The sequence below is a fragment of the Ochotona curzoniae genome, unplaced genomic scaffold, assembly GCF_017591425.1.
Source record: "Ochotona curzoniae isolate NIBS_2020 unplaced genomic scaffold, NIBS_Ocur_1.0 scaffold_3208, whole genome shotgun sequence".
Lineage (NCBI taxonomy): Eukaryota > Metazoa > Chordata > Mammalia > Lagomorpha > Ochotonidae > Ochotona > Ochotona curzoniae.
This window is the reverse complement of record NW_024467106.1, coordinates 4,894,564-4,908,157: the sequence shown is the minus strand read 5'-3', so window position 1 is coordinate 4,908,157 and position 13,594 is coordinate 4,894,564. Positions and strand designations below refer to the sequence as shown.

The 13,594-nt window shown below is 52.8% G+C and overlaps 1 protein-coding gene across 10 annotated transcripts in view; it reads left to right on the top strand.

The window, feature by feature from the left end:
• Positions 1–13,594, top strand: part of SPTAN1 (spectrin alpha, non-erythrocytic 1) — a 57,765-nt gene that overhangs the window by 30,921 nt on the left and 13,250 nt on the right. For 5 of the 10 annotated variants that reach the window (XM_040963650.1, XM_040963642.1, XM_040963641.1 and 2 more), the window contains 15 exons: positions 395–454; positions 1,606–1,804; positions 5,214–5,318; positions 5,495–5,518; positions 6,363–6,398; positions 8,853–8,900; positions 9,386–9,477; positions 9,709–9,853; positions 9,937–10,118; positions 10,924–11,023; positions 11,177–11,374; positions 11,457–11,603; positions 12,167–12,270; positions 12,378–12,540; positions 12,875–12,889. In XM_040963650.1, coding sequence (XP_040819584.1) covers positions 395–454; positions 1,606–1,804; positions 5,214–5,318; positions 5,495–5,518; positions 6,363–6,398; positions 8,853–8,900; positions 9,386–9,477; positions 9,709–9,853; positions 9,937–10,118; positions 10,924–11,023; positions 11,177–11,374; positions 11,457–11,603; positions 12,167–12,270; positions 12,378–12,540; positions 12,875–12,889 — 1,618 coding nt within the window. The remainder of the gene's footprint in view (positions 1–394; positions 455–1,605; positions 1,805–5,213; positions 5,319–5,494; positions 5,519–6,362; positions 6,399–8,852; positions 8,901–9,385; positions 9,478–9,708; positions 9,854–9,936; positions 10,119–10,923; positions 11,024–11,176; positions 11,375–11,456; positions 11,604–12,166; positions 12,271–12,377; positions 12,541–12,874; positions 12,890–13,594) is intronic. The other 5 variants (XM_040963651.1, XM_040963646.1, XM_040963648.1 and 2 more) reach the window with 3 other exon arrangements.

The window sequence follows — 13,594 nt, the reverse complement described above, 5'->3', positions numbered from 1 at the left end:
CAGCACTCATTTTCTGTGAATGTTTTGAAGACCCTGGATATGAGCACGGATGAGTAGACCACGGGGCAGAACGGCTGAGTAGCATTTGGTGCAGTTTCTTTCTAGGTTCATTTTCTTCCCTGGCCTTGCTTTGTGAACCAGGAAACCCTGGCCTAGGCGTGGCAGGCTTCTCAGGAAGATGAAGGTGAACTAACCCGCTAACTCCACCTTCCTGCTGTCTCCTCACTGTGTTTTCATCCGAGGCCTGGCCTGCTTCTAGGAGCTTGTGAACGACTCCTTAACTTTCCCCACCTTAAGCGTCCACCGTTAAGGCGCCAGTTGGAGCTGCTGCTTTTCATCCCCGTGGATTAATCCCACTAATTCTTGCATGCTTTTGCTGTACCCCTCTGTGCAGGACACGCCTTACTAAGGAGGCCGGCAGTGTATCTCTGCGTATGAAACAGGTGGAAGAACTGTGAGTAGGCGGAGAGCCTCGCTGAGCACCCCTATACCTGCTGTACCTGTCCATGCTCCCTCTGCTGCTCCCCTGAAGGCACTTGTCCATCAGACACCAGGTGGTGGCAGCAACCACATGTCTGGGCAGCAGCTTCTGCTCAGAGAGAGGTGTTAGCAAAGCTGCGTCAGTCAGTAACTGCTTACTCCTGGGTCGCTTCCGTGCCAGTTTGTGCTCAGGGGGTGTCGGTTTCCTTCCTGGCATGGTGGTGGTGGCTGGCACTGGCAGTGTGCACCTGAGAGCCAGGCCATGGTGCCCCGTCAGAGGAGAGAAAAGGCCTCTCTGTGCTTAGTGTCATAGTCACTCGCTACTTCATTTGCTCATGATGGAAAGCTTAGATTTGATAGTATGGTTAGTCTAGAGCTTTTATTTTAACCTTTGGCTTAGATTCTGATCAAGTTTATTGTTATATCCAAACCATTGGGAGTTTGACCTTTTGTATTTTGCTTCCCAAGAGTCACACCATTTTGATTCTTCTTAAAACATCTTCCAGAAACAAAGTGGTGCAGATATCCTGTATTCTTTTTTTTTTCTTTTTTGGTTTTTGGTTCCTGTACTCTTGATTTTCCTTCTGAACTTGATAAGCTTTATGAGACATGTGTTAGTTTGTAAATGTCCTGCCTATCAGGAAATGTAGACATCCTCTGTCAGGCTATTTTAGTGCTAAACGTACCTGCTGCACACAACGCCCGCACACCCTGGGGACTGCTCAGAGAGACAAAACTGAGGAAAAACCCTCTGTGTACCTCATGCCCAGCAAGTTCATCTCATGTCTGCTGTAGTCGCATGAGCCCTGTGTTGCTGTGCTAAAAGCTTAGTTTTCGTCATTCGTGGTTGTGATGTTGTAAGCACAAAATTGGCCTGGGGTTGCGTGCCTTCCTGGCACATCCAGCCATGAGGCACACGGTGTGTGCTATTGCTGGTGCTGGCGCCGTAGCGTGGGCCTCAGGATCTTCATCCTCATCCGTGTCTTGGCACTCCATCACTAGGGCGTCATCATTACAGACCCATGCCTTGGATCCACACTCGGAGACGCCTAGTAGTTTGCCTTTTAGGAGCGTCTGGGTAACTGCCTTCCTTGCCCTCTTGTCCCCCACCTTGATGTGCCTCAGGTACCACTCTCTGCTGGAGCTGGGGGAGAAGCGCAAAGGCATGTTGGAGAAGAGCTGCAAGAAGTTCATGCTGTTCCGTGAAGCCAGCGAACTGCAGCAGTGGATCAACGAGAAGGAGGCCGCTCTGACGAGCGAGGAGGTCGGCGCAGACCTGGAACAGGTGGAGGTGCTGCAGAAGAAGTTTGATGACTTCCAGAAGGTATGCTGGAACACTGTGGAAATTTGATGCTCTTGCTTTCTGACTGTAGGATGCTAGAATGGAGGTGACACGGGTGCTGCTCTGTCTGAGCGAGTGATGGCCCGTACATCTGTTTCCTTCTGGGACTTGAGTGCTTGGTCGTTCTGAGACATCATTAGTTCGTTGCAGCAGTGATGAGGAAATCTTTCCAAGGTTTATTGGCTCTCCAGGTTCACCTTAGTGCATCCACAGGCCCAGAAAAATGTTGCATACCTTGGCCAGGAAAGTGGTCCAGCCTATTCTGCGAGGGAGTTGACATCCTCTGCTGGCCTAGATGAGCTGGCTGTCCTGTCCCCTTTGTGCATCAGGGCATGCTGTCTACTGCACAGACATCAGCAATCGAGGAGACCCAATCATGATACATGCACTCCAAGGTTGGACCACATATATTGTAATTGCTGTGATCTAGTTGGGGAGTCCTCCAAGAAACCTTGGCTGGGATGAACTCACACTTGACTGTTGTGTGGTCAGCCAGTGCAGGGTCAGGCTTGGTCCATCACCTACACCAGCCTTCACCTGTGGATGGAACTGCCTGGTCAGCTGCCTGGTCAGCTTTTCCCCCAGAGTGTCAGCTGCAGCAGCCTAGCCCATCCCAGCCCACCACTGGCTTGGTCTTCATGCATATCCGCAGGTGCCATGGCCTAGTTGGGGTGACCACCAATAACCTCCCTCAGGCCTACTCCCAGCCCCGGTTTTTGTGTGTACCAGCATGTGCTGTGGTCCAGCCTGGTCCATGCTGCGTCCCATCTGGCTCTTGGACATACCCAAGGGTGCTGTAGTTTAGCTCACCCTGCACTACCCCCAGATCCAACCCACATATATTCTGATATGTCCTGCTACCTTCGCCAACCTGGCCCGTCCCCCATCCTGGCTCTTGTGCTCACCAGCAGGAACTGCAGCCCAGCAAGAGTGTCCATAATTCTGCTACCAGACCCACTTCAAGCCAGCTCTTGGGCCTGCCAAGGTGTGCTGTAGTCTGACATAACTCTCACCCGGTCCTGACACTTTCTAGTAGGTACTGTGGCCTAGTCTGACTGGCACACACTCATTCGGATTTTGACAACAGTGGTAGGTGCAGCAGCCTAGCTCAGTCTGGCCTGCCCCCAGATCGTGCCCACATGCCAGCTGCAGCCCTGCCCAGTCCCAGCTCTCACGCTCAGCAGTGAAAGCCCAGAAGTGTGTGTTAGCAGGTGCTGTGTGGCCTTGTGTGTGTCAGCGGATGCTGTGGCCCAGTCTGTGATAGCCTCCCCTAGCCTTGGCACTGATGTGCTATTTTGAGTGAATTTCCCAAATCTAAGATACAAAAAGGTTTTCTTTTTTTGTTTTTTGAAGCGGGGGGGCGGGGTGGTAAAATTCACAAAACACACAGTTAAACTCAGTGCACAGTTCATTGACATGTAAGACCATGCCTGTGGTCACTGGCCTTCTCCCTGACCCCACAGTGCCTTGGTGTCTGGATTGGTCTGTGCTGGAGTTTGCCTGACTTCTGACGATCTAGTGTTTTCAGGTTTTGTCCTTCTTGAAGCTTCAGAATATATTCCTTCATATTGCTGAGTCGTGCCGTTAGACTTTAAAGTTCATAGAGGATGAAATCAAAAGTTGTGTAAGTTTAGTACAAAAAATGTTGGTATGTGTTATGGCAAGCTATCTTCAGAAAGTTCCTGCTTTTTTTTGTTTTCTTTGTAACCTGTATTTCCGTGAACTTTTTGAAGACACCCCTCTGACCCCATAGACTTAGCTTTTCATTCCATTTTTTCATTAAGTGTTTTTTTGTTGGAATTTTTTTTATTATTATTATTGATTGTATTATGAGACATAGTTCTATAGGTACTGGGATTCCCCCCACCCCTCCTTTAACCCTCCCCATTAAGTGTTTTTTTGAGCAAGAGCTCTTACCTGCCAGTTCATTCCGTATGTAGGGCTGAGCTGGGACTTCAGTCCAGAGTGGGAAGCAGGAACGCAGTCAGCTGAGCCATCACAGATCCACCAGGCCAACTCGTCTACCTCATGAACATGTATGCCACTGTACTGATAGGCTGATATGCCACATATTGTTTATCCAGCCCTCCGTTTAGAAGTACACTCATAACTGGTTTTGTTCGTTCTCATTTCTTTACCTGTCTTAAGATGCATTTATTTATTTGAATGTCAGAGTTACAGAGAAGGGGAGAGACGGAAAGAGGTCTTGAATCTACTGGTTCATTCCCCAAAGTGACCCCAGCAGGCAGCGTGCAGTCAGGTGCTTCGTCCAAGACTCCCACGTGGGTGGCAGAGTCCAAACACTTTGGCCGTCTGCTATCTTTCCCAGGCTGTACCAGGATGCGAGATGGGAAGTGGAGCAGTCAGGACATGAACTGGTACCCATATGGATGTTTGTGTCCCAGATGGCAGTTTTACCCCTACAACATAATGCCTTGTTAAATATTTATTTATATCTAACTAGAGAAAGAAAGTGATAAACACATCTTGCTTTCATTGGTTTGCTCCCCAAGTGGCCACAGTGGGCAGGACTGGGCCAGGCCGAAGCTGGGAGGCAGGAGCACGCTCTGGATCTGCCCCGTGGATAGCAGGGCCCCAGGTGCCTGAGCCGCCTTCTGCTGCTTCCCTGGCTTTGACAGGGCTGGATAGGACATAGAACAGCTGGGATGTTACTAGTGCCCACTTGGAATGCTGGCACTGCAAGTGCCAGCCTCACCAGTTACACCACAACTCCAGCTCTACTTGAAACTAATTAAACGGGAGAGGATTATTATCTTACAGGACCATGCACTAACATTTCATCACATATTTTATTTTTACTGGAAAGGCAGATTTACAGAGTACAGAAAAGACAGAAAGATCTTCTATCCACTGGTTCACTCCCCAAGTGGCCGCAGTAGCTGGAGCTGAGCCTGTCAGAAGCCAGGAGCTAGGAGCTTCTTTCAGATCTCTTGCGTGGGTATAGGGTCCCAAGGCGTTGAGCCATCCTCCACTGCTTTCCCAGGCCACAGGCAGGGAGCTGGAAGGTAAGTGGGACCACCAGGATTAGAACCAGCACCCACATGGGATCCTGGCTAGCTGCTAGGTTACTATACCAGGACCATTTCAAAGCATTGTTTACTGCCCCAAAAAATGTTTCTAAAAATCTGTGTTTTATTAGAATAGTTTATTAATTGTGGGGTAATGAGGTCAGCATGAGACAGACTGCTTGCAGAATGCCACTGTTGTCCTGCTGCCCTGACAGTCAGCGAGGCCCGAGGGCTCTGCAGCACTCTGCAGGAAGAGGATGTGACTCAGATGCCCATGGGTCAGGTCGCCACAGGCTCAAGAAGTGACGAGTTGTTGGCATCTTCTCCTTATCCCTGACTTGCCACTGACTTTTGCCTTGAAGGACCTGAAGGCCAACGAGTCCCGCCTGAAGGACATCAATAAGGTGGCCGAGGACCTGGAGTCAGAAGGCCTGATGGTGGAGGAGGTGCAGGCGGTACAGCAGCAGGTGCGTGTCTCATGGCAGGAGGCCTCGTTGGGTCCCTTCCATGGCCTTTGTGGCCCAGCAAGTAAATACTGGCTTTGAAGTTCTGCCGGCCGTTTGGGCTGGCGTTTGCTCAGTCTCCTGGTTTGACAGCTGTGAGCGTTCCTTCCCGCAATGACACACTCTCCCTTTTCCTGCAGGAGGTGTACGGCGCGATGCCCAGGGTAAGTCCAGGGGCTCTGCATGCACTGAGTCGTGGGAAGAACTCAGACCATGGGAAAAATGAAGCCGCAGGAACTTCTGCCTGAGCATTTTTATGCTGAGATCACAGAGGGGGCCGTCTATGAGAGGCCACCTGTGGGAGAGAGGCCAGGCCGCTACTTGCTGTTCCCCAGACATGTCCAAAAATAGTTGAAATCTTTATAGTGCTTTTTTTCTTTCTTTTAAATTTTACTTTTTTCAAAATCAGAGTCCCAGAGACAGAACTCTGATCTTCTGTGTCACTCATCAAACTCCCACAAAAGGCCCAGGGCCTGGAGTTCAGCGTAGCTGTCCCTTAGGATGGCAGAAACCCAGCTGCTAGAGCTGTCACCTGCTGACCACCAGCATGCACATTACTAGGAAGCCAGAACCGAAGCAGAGCCAGGACTAGGACCCCCAAGCACTGAGGTGTGGGATGCAGGTATACTGAGTGGCATCTGATTGCCAGACACTTGCCCCTGCCTTCCGTTTTCCAGCTTCTCCCAAAGCTTACTGCAAGTTTGTGACCTCTTTACAGAACTAATCCTATACTATGGCCTAAAGAAAAACTGGTTACTGTCTTAGTAAATTTCTTCATTCTTCCCATTCCACTGGCTAGAAATTGGAAATTATTCTCTCCTGTTTGCTAAATTTTTCTGAGCCAGCCTTGTCATGTGCTCCCTGCCCGTGATATTTGGAAGTGAAATGTTCTCTGGTTTTTTTCAAACTGCCCTGCTCCCAGGCCGCACTAGAGGCGTACCTGGGAAAGGTTGGTGTGCTGGGGGTGCTCGATCTCACAGCTGCCTCAACTCTTTTTCCTCTGAACAGGATGAAGGGGATTCAAAAACGGCCTCCCCGTGGAAGGTAAGGGTGCTTGACAAGCGCCTGCCTGTGGGTTCTTTGGGAGCACCCCGCGTCACATCCCAGCTGACGCACTGTCTCTGCAGCTTGAGCTGGTCTTGAGCCAGTGGTCACTTCTGGACTTGCTTGGGCTGGTTTCTTTCTCTGGCATTCCATTCTTTGATTCTGTTGTCTTGTGCGATAAGGCGCAGAGAAGGCAGCAGAGTGCTTACAAGGAAGTGCTCAGGGCCGGGGTGGTCAGTGTGGGTTCACTGCCTGCTGTCACTGAGTGCAGTGTCTGGTTCTAGCATCTACCCTCCTGAGTCGGCTCTTCAGGAATCTCTCACTGAGTTTTAGTGAAGTTAGCGGATTTCTGCTTGATCAAGTAGATCTTTTGGAAGTGGAAAAACGTCCTGAGAGCCTGGGCAGAGGCCGCACCACAGCTGCTCTACCGGTGTTTCTCAGGTAGACCGCAGTGCTTACAAACGGAAGGCTGTATCAAGAAACTCTATCTTTTGTTTTTTGTTTGTTTTTTGTTTTCAGCAGATCAGATGATAGTTTTTGTCTTTGGTAATTTATTTTTTAAAGCAGTGAAATGTTTCTTGAAGGCATGTGTGTTTTTGGAGACAGGCTATTGCACGCTTAGCAGATCATAGCAGAGGCATAACTTTAAACATATGTGTGTTTTATTTGAGAGATGCAATGTCAGAAAGAAAGCCTCCCCTGTGCTGGTTCACTCCCCAGTTGGCTGCAGTAGCCAGGGTTGGGCCGCACCAAAGCCAGGAGGCAAGGGCTCTGTCCAAGTCTCCCATGTGAGTGACAGGAGCCCAGACACTTGGGCCATCCTCTCCTGCTTTCCCAGGCCACCAGCAGGGAGCTGGATTGGAAATGGAGCAGCTGGGACACCAACCAGTGCCCACACAGACAATGGCTTTACCCACTATGCCACTCCAAGTGTTCCACTTGGGTAGAACAAACCCAGACACTTGGGCCATCTTCCACTGCCTTCCCAGGTACATTATCAGGAGCCTGACAGGAAGTGGAGCAGCTGGAACTTGAAATGTCAGCCAGATGTGTTGCAAGCATCAGACATGGCAATTTAACATGCTCTGCCCAACAATTACACACACACACCCCAAAATATAACTTGCACATCCACTGGGGAACCATCACATTTTTTTTTAAAGATTTATTTATTTTTATTGCAAAGTCAGATACACAGACAGGAGGAGAGACAAAGAGGAAGACCTTCCATCCGATGGTTCACTCCCCAAGTGGCTGCAAGAGCTGAGCCAATCCAAAATCAAGAGCCAGGACCTTCTTCTGGGTCTCCCACATGGGTGCAGGGTCCCAAAGCTTTGGGCCGTCCTCTACTGCTTTCCCAGGTCACAAGCAGGGAGCTGGATGGGAAGTGGGGCTGCTGGGATTAGAACCGGCACCCATATGGAATCCCCGGGAATTCAAGGCAAGGACTTTTCCGCTAGGCCATCGTGCCGGGCCCAGAGCCAACACATCTTAAGACTCAGTCTGTGTCGGGAGGCCTGGAAACAATCCCTCTGTGTGTTGCTGAGGGCCTCGTCGGAGAGAGGCCTGTGTCTCTGGCCTCCCAGCTCTGGCTTTGCATATTCTCACTAAGGAGGCTGCAGGTGGAGGAGCGGGAGGCGCAGCTCTCCCTTGGCTCAAGATTTCTCTCCCATCAGTCGTGAAATTGGATCATTGATGACAGAAAGATGCAGAAGCTTTAGGTCTCTGACTTCCTGGCCGAGTTTCCTAGTAACATAAGGTCCTTTCGGAAATGTGCTTCCAGGGACTTTACAATGCCAGGACCTCCTGTTTCTGGAAGGAACGTAGACCCAGATGGACTCGCTGTCTGGGCTTGCATCGCCAACCTGTCACCTGGGGACTCCTGCTCTCTGTCCCTGTGGCCATGTGTCGCCCTCCCTCTTGTTCTGTACTTGAAGATTAGAAGCAGTAGTCATGCCAGAGAACTGGGGTGGGCGTGGGATCCCAGGGGACTCCAGGTTTTTAGAAGTGCCCTCGTTCTTTAGCTACCATGCCAGGCCCACTGCCCACATTCTTGATAGATTTTTTTTCCTACATGCTGGTGCCTGCCTGCCTTTAATAAAAGCAGTCCCATCCCGTAATTACACGTGAGATGGATTTGTGCCCTTGGCTCTGATGAAGAGTCTTGCCTGCTGGCAGGTGATAGTGGGGCAGGTCTCCCGGATGTTTTCTTGTTACAGGGACAAGAACAAGTTGTCAGGAGCTGCTCTTTGAGCTGCAGTGAACCTGGCTTTCCTCTCAGGATCTGAGCGGGTCCGAGGTGCTCTCGGGACTCGGGTGACTGCAGGGTTGACCCTTTGGGGACACCCCTGCTGAGAATGTTTGGGGTGACGCCGGCTGGCCTGGGGGCACCAGCTCAGATTGTCTCTTAGTCAGCAGACCCATAATGGGTTTTCCTTCTTCCTCCCCGTATAGTCTGCGCGTCTGATGGTTCACACCGTGGCCACCTTCAACTCCATCAAGGTAAGTGATGTTCTTCCTGTCTGGTGGCGCATGGGCCCTCTGCAGCCTGCCAGAGCGTGTGCCCAGCCTGGTGGCCTTCCCTGGTGAAGAGCTCATTGCTTCTTGCTGCTGCGTGGGAGCTGGAGGGAACCTGTCCTTACCAATATCATGCCTCCTGTGAGGCCTCGTGGGCTGCGGCCTTTTGGGTGTGCCCACTCACGCCAAGTGCTCCCCGCCAGGCTTCAGGCCAGGAGTGGGGGAAAGGACAGGTGAGCATGGTCCCTGCAGCTTCAGAGGGGACTCCCAGGGCTGGTTCTTGAAACTGTTAAGACCCCTGGGGACAGCAGGCTCTGGCTTGGCTCTGACTCCAGACCTGCTCCGTGGCAGGTTGGAAAAGGGAAGTTAGACATGCTGTGGCATTTCCTTCAGGATGAGCCATCTTCCCAAGGCCTAGGTGTGGGTATCATGGGGGTCCCCACAGAGCTGACCCTGACTGTCCCCAACAGGAACTCAACGAGCGCTGGCGCTCCCTGCAGCAGCTGGCTGAGGAGCGGAGCCAGCTCCTGGGCAGCGCCCACGAAGTGCAGCGGTTCCACAGGTGAGTGGCACTTCCAGGCCGGGCCAAGGAGCAGCCCTGTTCATTCTATGCTGCAGGCCGCCTGGCTTGCTGCCGGGGGTCCCCATGGAACCGCAGCTCTCGCTGCACCTGGAAATGGCCCTGCGCTCCTAGAGGTCTTGCAGGAAGCTGCAGACAGGTGTCCCAGGGCCATATGTATGTCGTCCCGTCACCAAAGGTGATTGTTAACATCTCTGTGTGTCTCCCCTGTAGAGATGCCGACGAAACCAAAGAATGGATTGAAGAGAAGAATCAGGCACTAAACACAGACAACTATGGCCATGACTTGGCCAGTGTGCAGGCCCTTCAGCGCAAGCACGAGGGCTTTGAGAGGGACCTCGCGGCCCTTGGTGACAAGGTCAGAGGTAGCCTGTTGGGCAGCATCTCGCGTTCTGTGGGGAAGACTTCCGTTCCCGCCTTCTCACCACTTTCTTCCTGCAGGTGAATTCCCTTGGGGAGACGGCCGAGCGCCTGATCCAGTCGCACCCCGAGTCGGCGGATGACTTGCGGGAGAAGTGCACGGAGCTCAACCAGGCATGGAGCAGCCTAGGCAAGCGTGCGGACCAGCGCAAGGCCAAGCTCGGCGACTCACACGACCTGCAGCGCTTCCTCAGCGACTTCCGGTGAGAGGCGCTCGCTCAGCACCCAGGGTGGGGAAGTGGCAGGGAAGCTTAGAAAGTCTCCATTTGTGGACACCACACACACCTGCACACGCCCCTCCCACCTGCTCCTGATCTGTATGTATTTCCCACGTCACGTGGAAACACCTCTTCGGACTTTTTGATTCGGTAGTTAACGGCGCCAGCAAGGTAGAATGGCAAACACAGCGTGTGTGCTGCCTTCACGCAGTTGGTGGGTTGATGGCCTTGGTGCTCTCTGGGGAGGGGCGCTGTTTTGTGAGCCCGTGATGGCAGGATGCCGGTCCTAGCACTGTGCTCCGAGTCGCACAGCACGCAGCTCCCAGGACCTCCAGCCACCTCCTGTGGGGCATTTCCAGCTGATGCAGCGCAGCGACAACAGCCACACACACTTGTTTGCTGTTGGTCTAGTGCATGACAACTGGGGCTCACTTCTTGATCCAGGCCAAGGCTGACCATCACACTTGATGATCTGTCTCCTTGGCCTCCTTGAATTTAGAACTATGATCCTCTGCCGTCTGGCCTTGGCCTTGGCTGACATCCACTTGAACACCTGTGTAAGATGCTGATGCTACAGCACCAGCTCTGGAGTCCTGGCTTTGTTAAGACTAGTTAGTTAGTATCCCACACAAAGAACAAGAGAGTGAAATTCATGCTTCACAGGCTGGCAGCTTTCGATAAATTAAGTATCTTGGCCTGATGTAACCCTTTGAGGCAAGGGTTCTCTGTGCCCCAGGCAAAGGCTTGCTTACTGCTGATGTAAAAGCTGCCCCTCTGCTCTGGTTTCCAGGGACCTCATGTCTTGGATCAATGGAATCCGGGGCCTGGTGTCCTCTGACGAGCTTGCCAAGGATGTCACTGGAGCAGAGGCCCTGCTGGAACGGCACCAGGTGAGCCGCCCCGCCTGCCGGGCCCCAGCCCCAACCCTGGAACAGGCTTGATGGCTGACCCCGCCTGCTGCCACCTCCTGGGCGGGATTGGTGGCTAACCCGCCTACTGGGCACCTACAGCCAGCTGCCTCATCCTGTGCCTCCTCTTGGCAGGAACACCGGACAGAAATCGATGCCAGGGCCGGCACTTTCCAGGCATTTGAGCAGTTTGGGCAGCAGCTGTTGGCTCGAGGACACTATGCCAGCCCTGAGATCAAGGAGAAACTCGATATCCTTGACCAGGAGCGGGCAGACCTGGAGAAGGCCTGGGCACAGCGCAGGATGATGCTGGACCACTGCCTAGAGCTGCAGGTACCTGGGCCGGTTCCGCACGGCTCGGCCCACTCAGGCCTCACTGAGGCCCGCCTGCTCACCTTCCTCTCCCTACCACCAGCTGTTTCATCGTGACTGTGAGCAAGCCGAGAACTGGATGGCTGCCCGGGAGGCGTTCCTGAGCACCGAGGACAAGGGGGACTCGCTGGACAGTGTGGAGGCTCTGATCAAAAAGCACGAGGACTTTGACAGAGCCATCAACGTTCAGGTGAAGCCCTGGCCACACGTCCGGAGCTGGCCTTCCTGCCACATGCCTGGGTCCCTTCCTTCCCGTAAGAGTTAGGAGGAAGGGTGGGTACTGATGGACAGGTTGCAGCCGAGCACTGTGGCCACTGCTTTCCATGGTAGTACGTGGTCTCAGCTCCATGTGCTGGTACATCTCTAAGCAGTGTCTGTGTCACACTGAGTGTGACCTGGAACGGGAAAACCCTGATGTCATGGAGATGCCAGTGGGAAAGCGGGCAGTGTGAACATTAGCCACAAGACATGCAAGTCTCTGATTCCAAAACCATTTTGTTGGAAGTTGACAGCCTTGTCCTGTGATGAGGCGGAATTTTCTGTGTGACCTAGAATCTTCCTGGGCTGCACTCTCCCCTGGTAATGATGAAAATCAAGCTCGCGTCTGGCTTTTTACACGCTTGCTTCTAAAGTGTCATTGTATTCTGATCCCACACCAGCTAGTTCCCAGTCACCCAAAGTAACCGCTCTCACACTGAGCAGCCCGGGAAGGCCCTCGGGCTCCCACTGACCTCACCCTCGGTTTGCCGGCAGGAGGAGAAGATTGCCGCGCTGCAGGCCTTTGCCGACCAGCTCATTGCCGCAGGCCACTACGCCAAAGGCGACATCGCGAACCGGCGCAATGAGGTCTTAGACAGGTGAGTGTGCCAGCGGCTGCCTCCCCAGCATCGGGTCCGCTCCAGCCGCCAGCTTCCTCCTGCACAGCTGGGCGTGCGAACCGACGCTTGGGCTCGCGTGTTCTCAGGTGGCGACGTCTGAAGGCCCAGATGATAGAGAAGAGATCCAAGCTCGGGGAGTCTCAGACCCTGCAGCAGTTCAGCCGGGACGTGGACGAGATCGAGGCCTGGATCAGTGAGAAGCTGCAGACAGCCAGCGATGAGTCCTACAAAGACCCCACCAACATCCAGGTGAGCGGGCGTCTCCTGTGGCCCCGCGGTCTTGAGAGGGTCTGGGGACGCGGAATTACCTGCAGGACAGTCCCCTCACATAGTGGGGAGCCAGTGAGAGAGACTGCCCTAGGCTGAGCCGGGGGCAGGGGGAAGTCCAGCATGCAAGTGTTAGGGCCGTGCAGGAGCTGCCGTCCTCGCTTGGGGTCTGCTGCTCTGATGTCAAACCCCTTCTGGTGCCTGTTCCCCAACGGGGAGCTGCCAGGAGAAGCGTGGTGGCAAAGTGAATGTGGTAGCTGATCCGTGCGTTCACGCCCATGTACTGAACCTCTGTCCTTTCAATCTGTTTTTATAGCTTTCCAAGCTGCTGGTAAGTTGTTTATTTCTTTGAGTCGTAGTTCAGTGAGTCCGTCCATCTCTGTTGCTGTGGCCACACGGTCTGCCAGTGTCACCTCATCCATTCTTTCATCCTCCATCGCCTTCCATCAAGTGTCCCTGTGGGATGTGGCTTTCTGTGTGGAATTAGCCTGCAAGCCCTCACTGCCTCCGCTCTCCCAGTTTGATCCCTTAGCCACGTCTGTACAGTGTTTGATTTGGGGGCAGTTAATAGACTGCATTCTATCTTTAAGACAGCCATCTACTGTGTTGGCCCTGGCGCATGGCTGTGGGCCCTGGGTGTTTGGTGGCCCAGGCCAGGGAGTCTAGCCAGGTGTCTGGGTCACTGCACACCCAGGCTGGCACCGAGAGGCACTGGTTGCTGCAGAGGAGCCACCAGAGAGTTGAAGAGGCTGAGCAGCCCAGCTGGGGGGAGCCTGAGGGCTGAGCGAGCACACCGTGCCAGCAGGTGGGGAAGGGACATTTTATTCAAAATATAGCTCACATTTGAAGGAAGAAAAGGTATGAGAGGGTGCCAAAATGCTTGTAGAAAATTGAACTAATAACTGAATTCACTTTCAGTGCCAGTAAATTTTGCATTTCCATACATAGGTTTTTCATGACACACTTTTTTTTTAAAAGTGTATTTCATTGGAAACACAGATTTACAAAAAGGAAAAACAAATATTTTCCATCCACT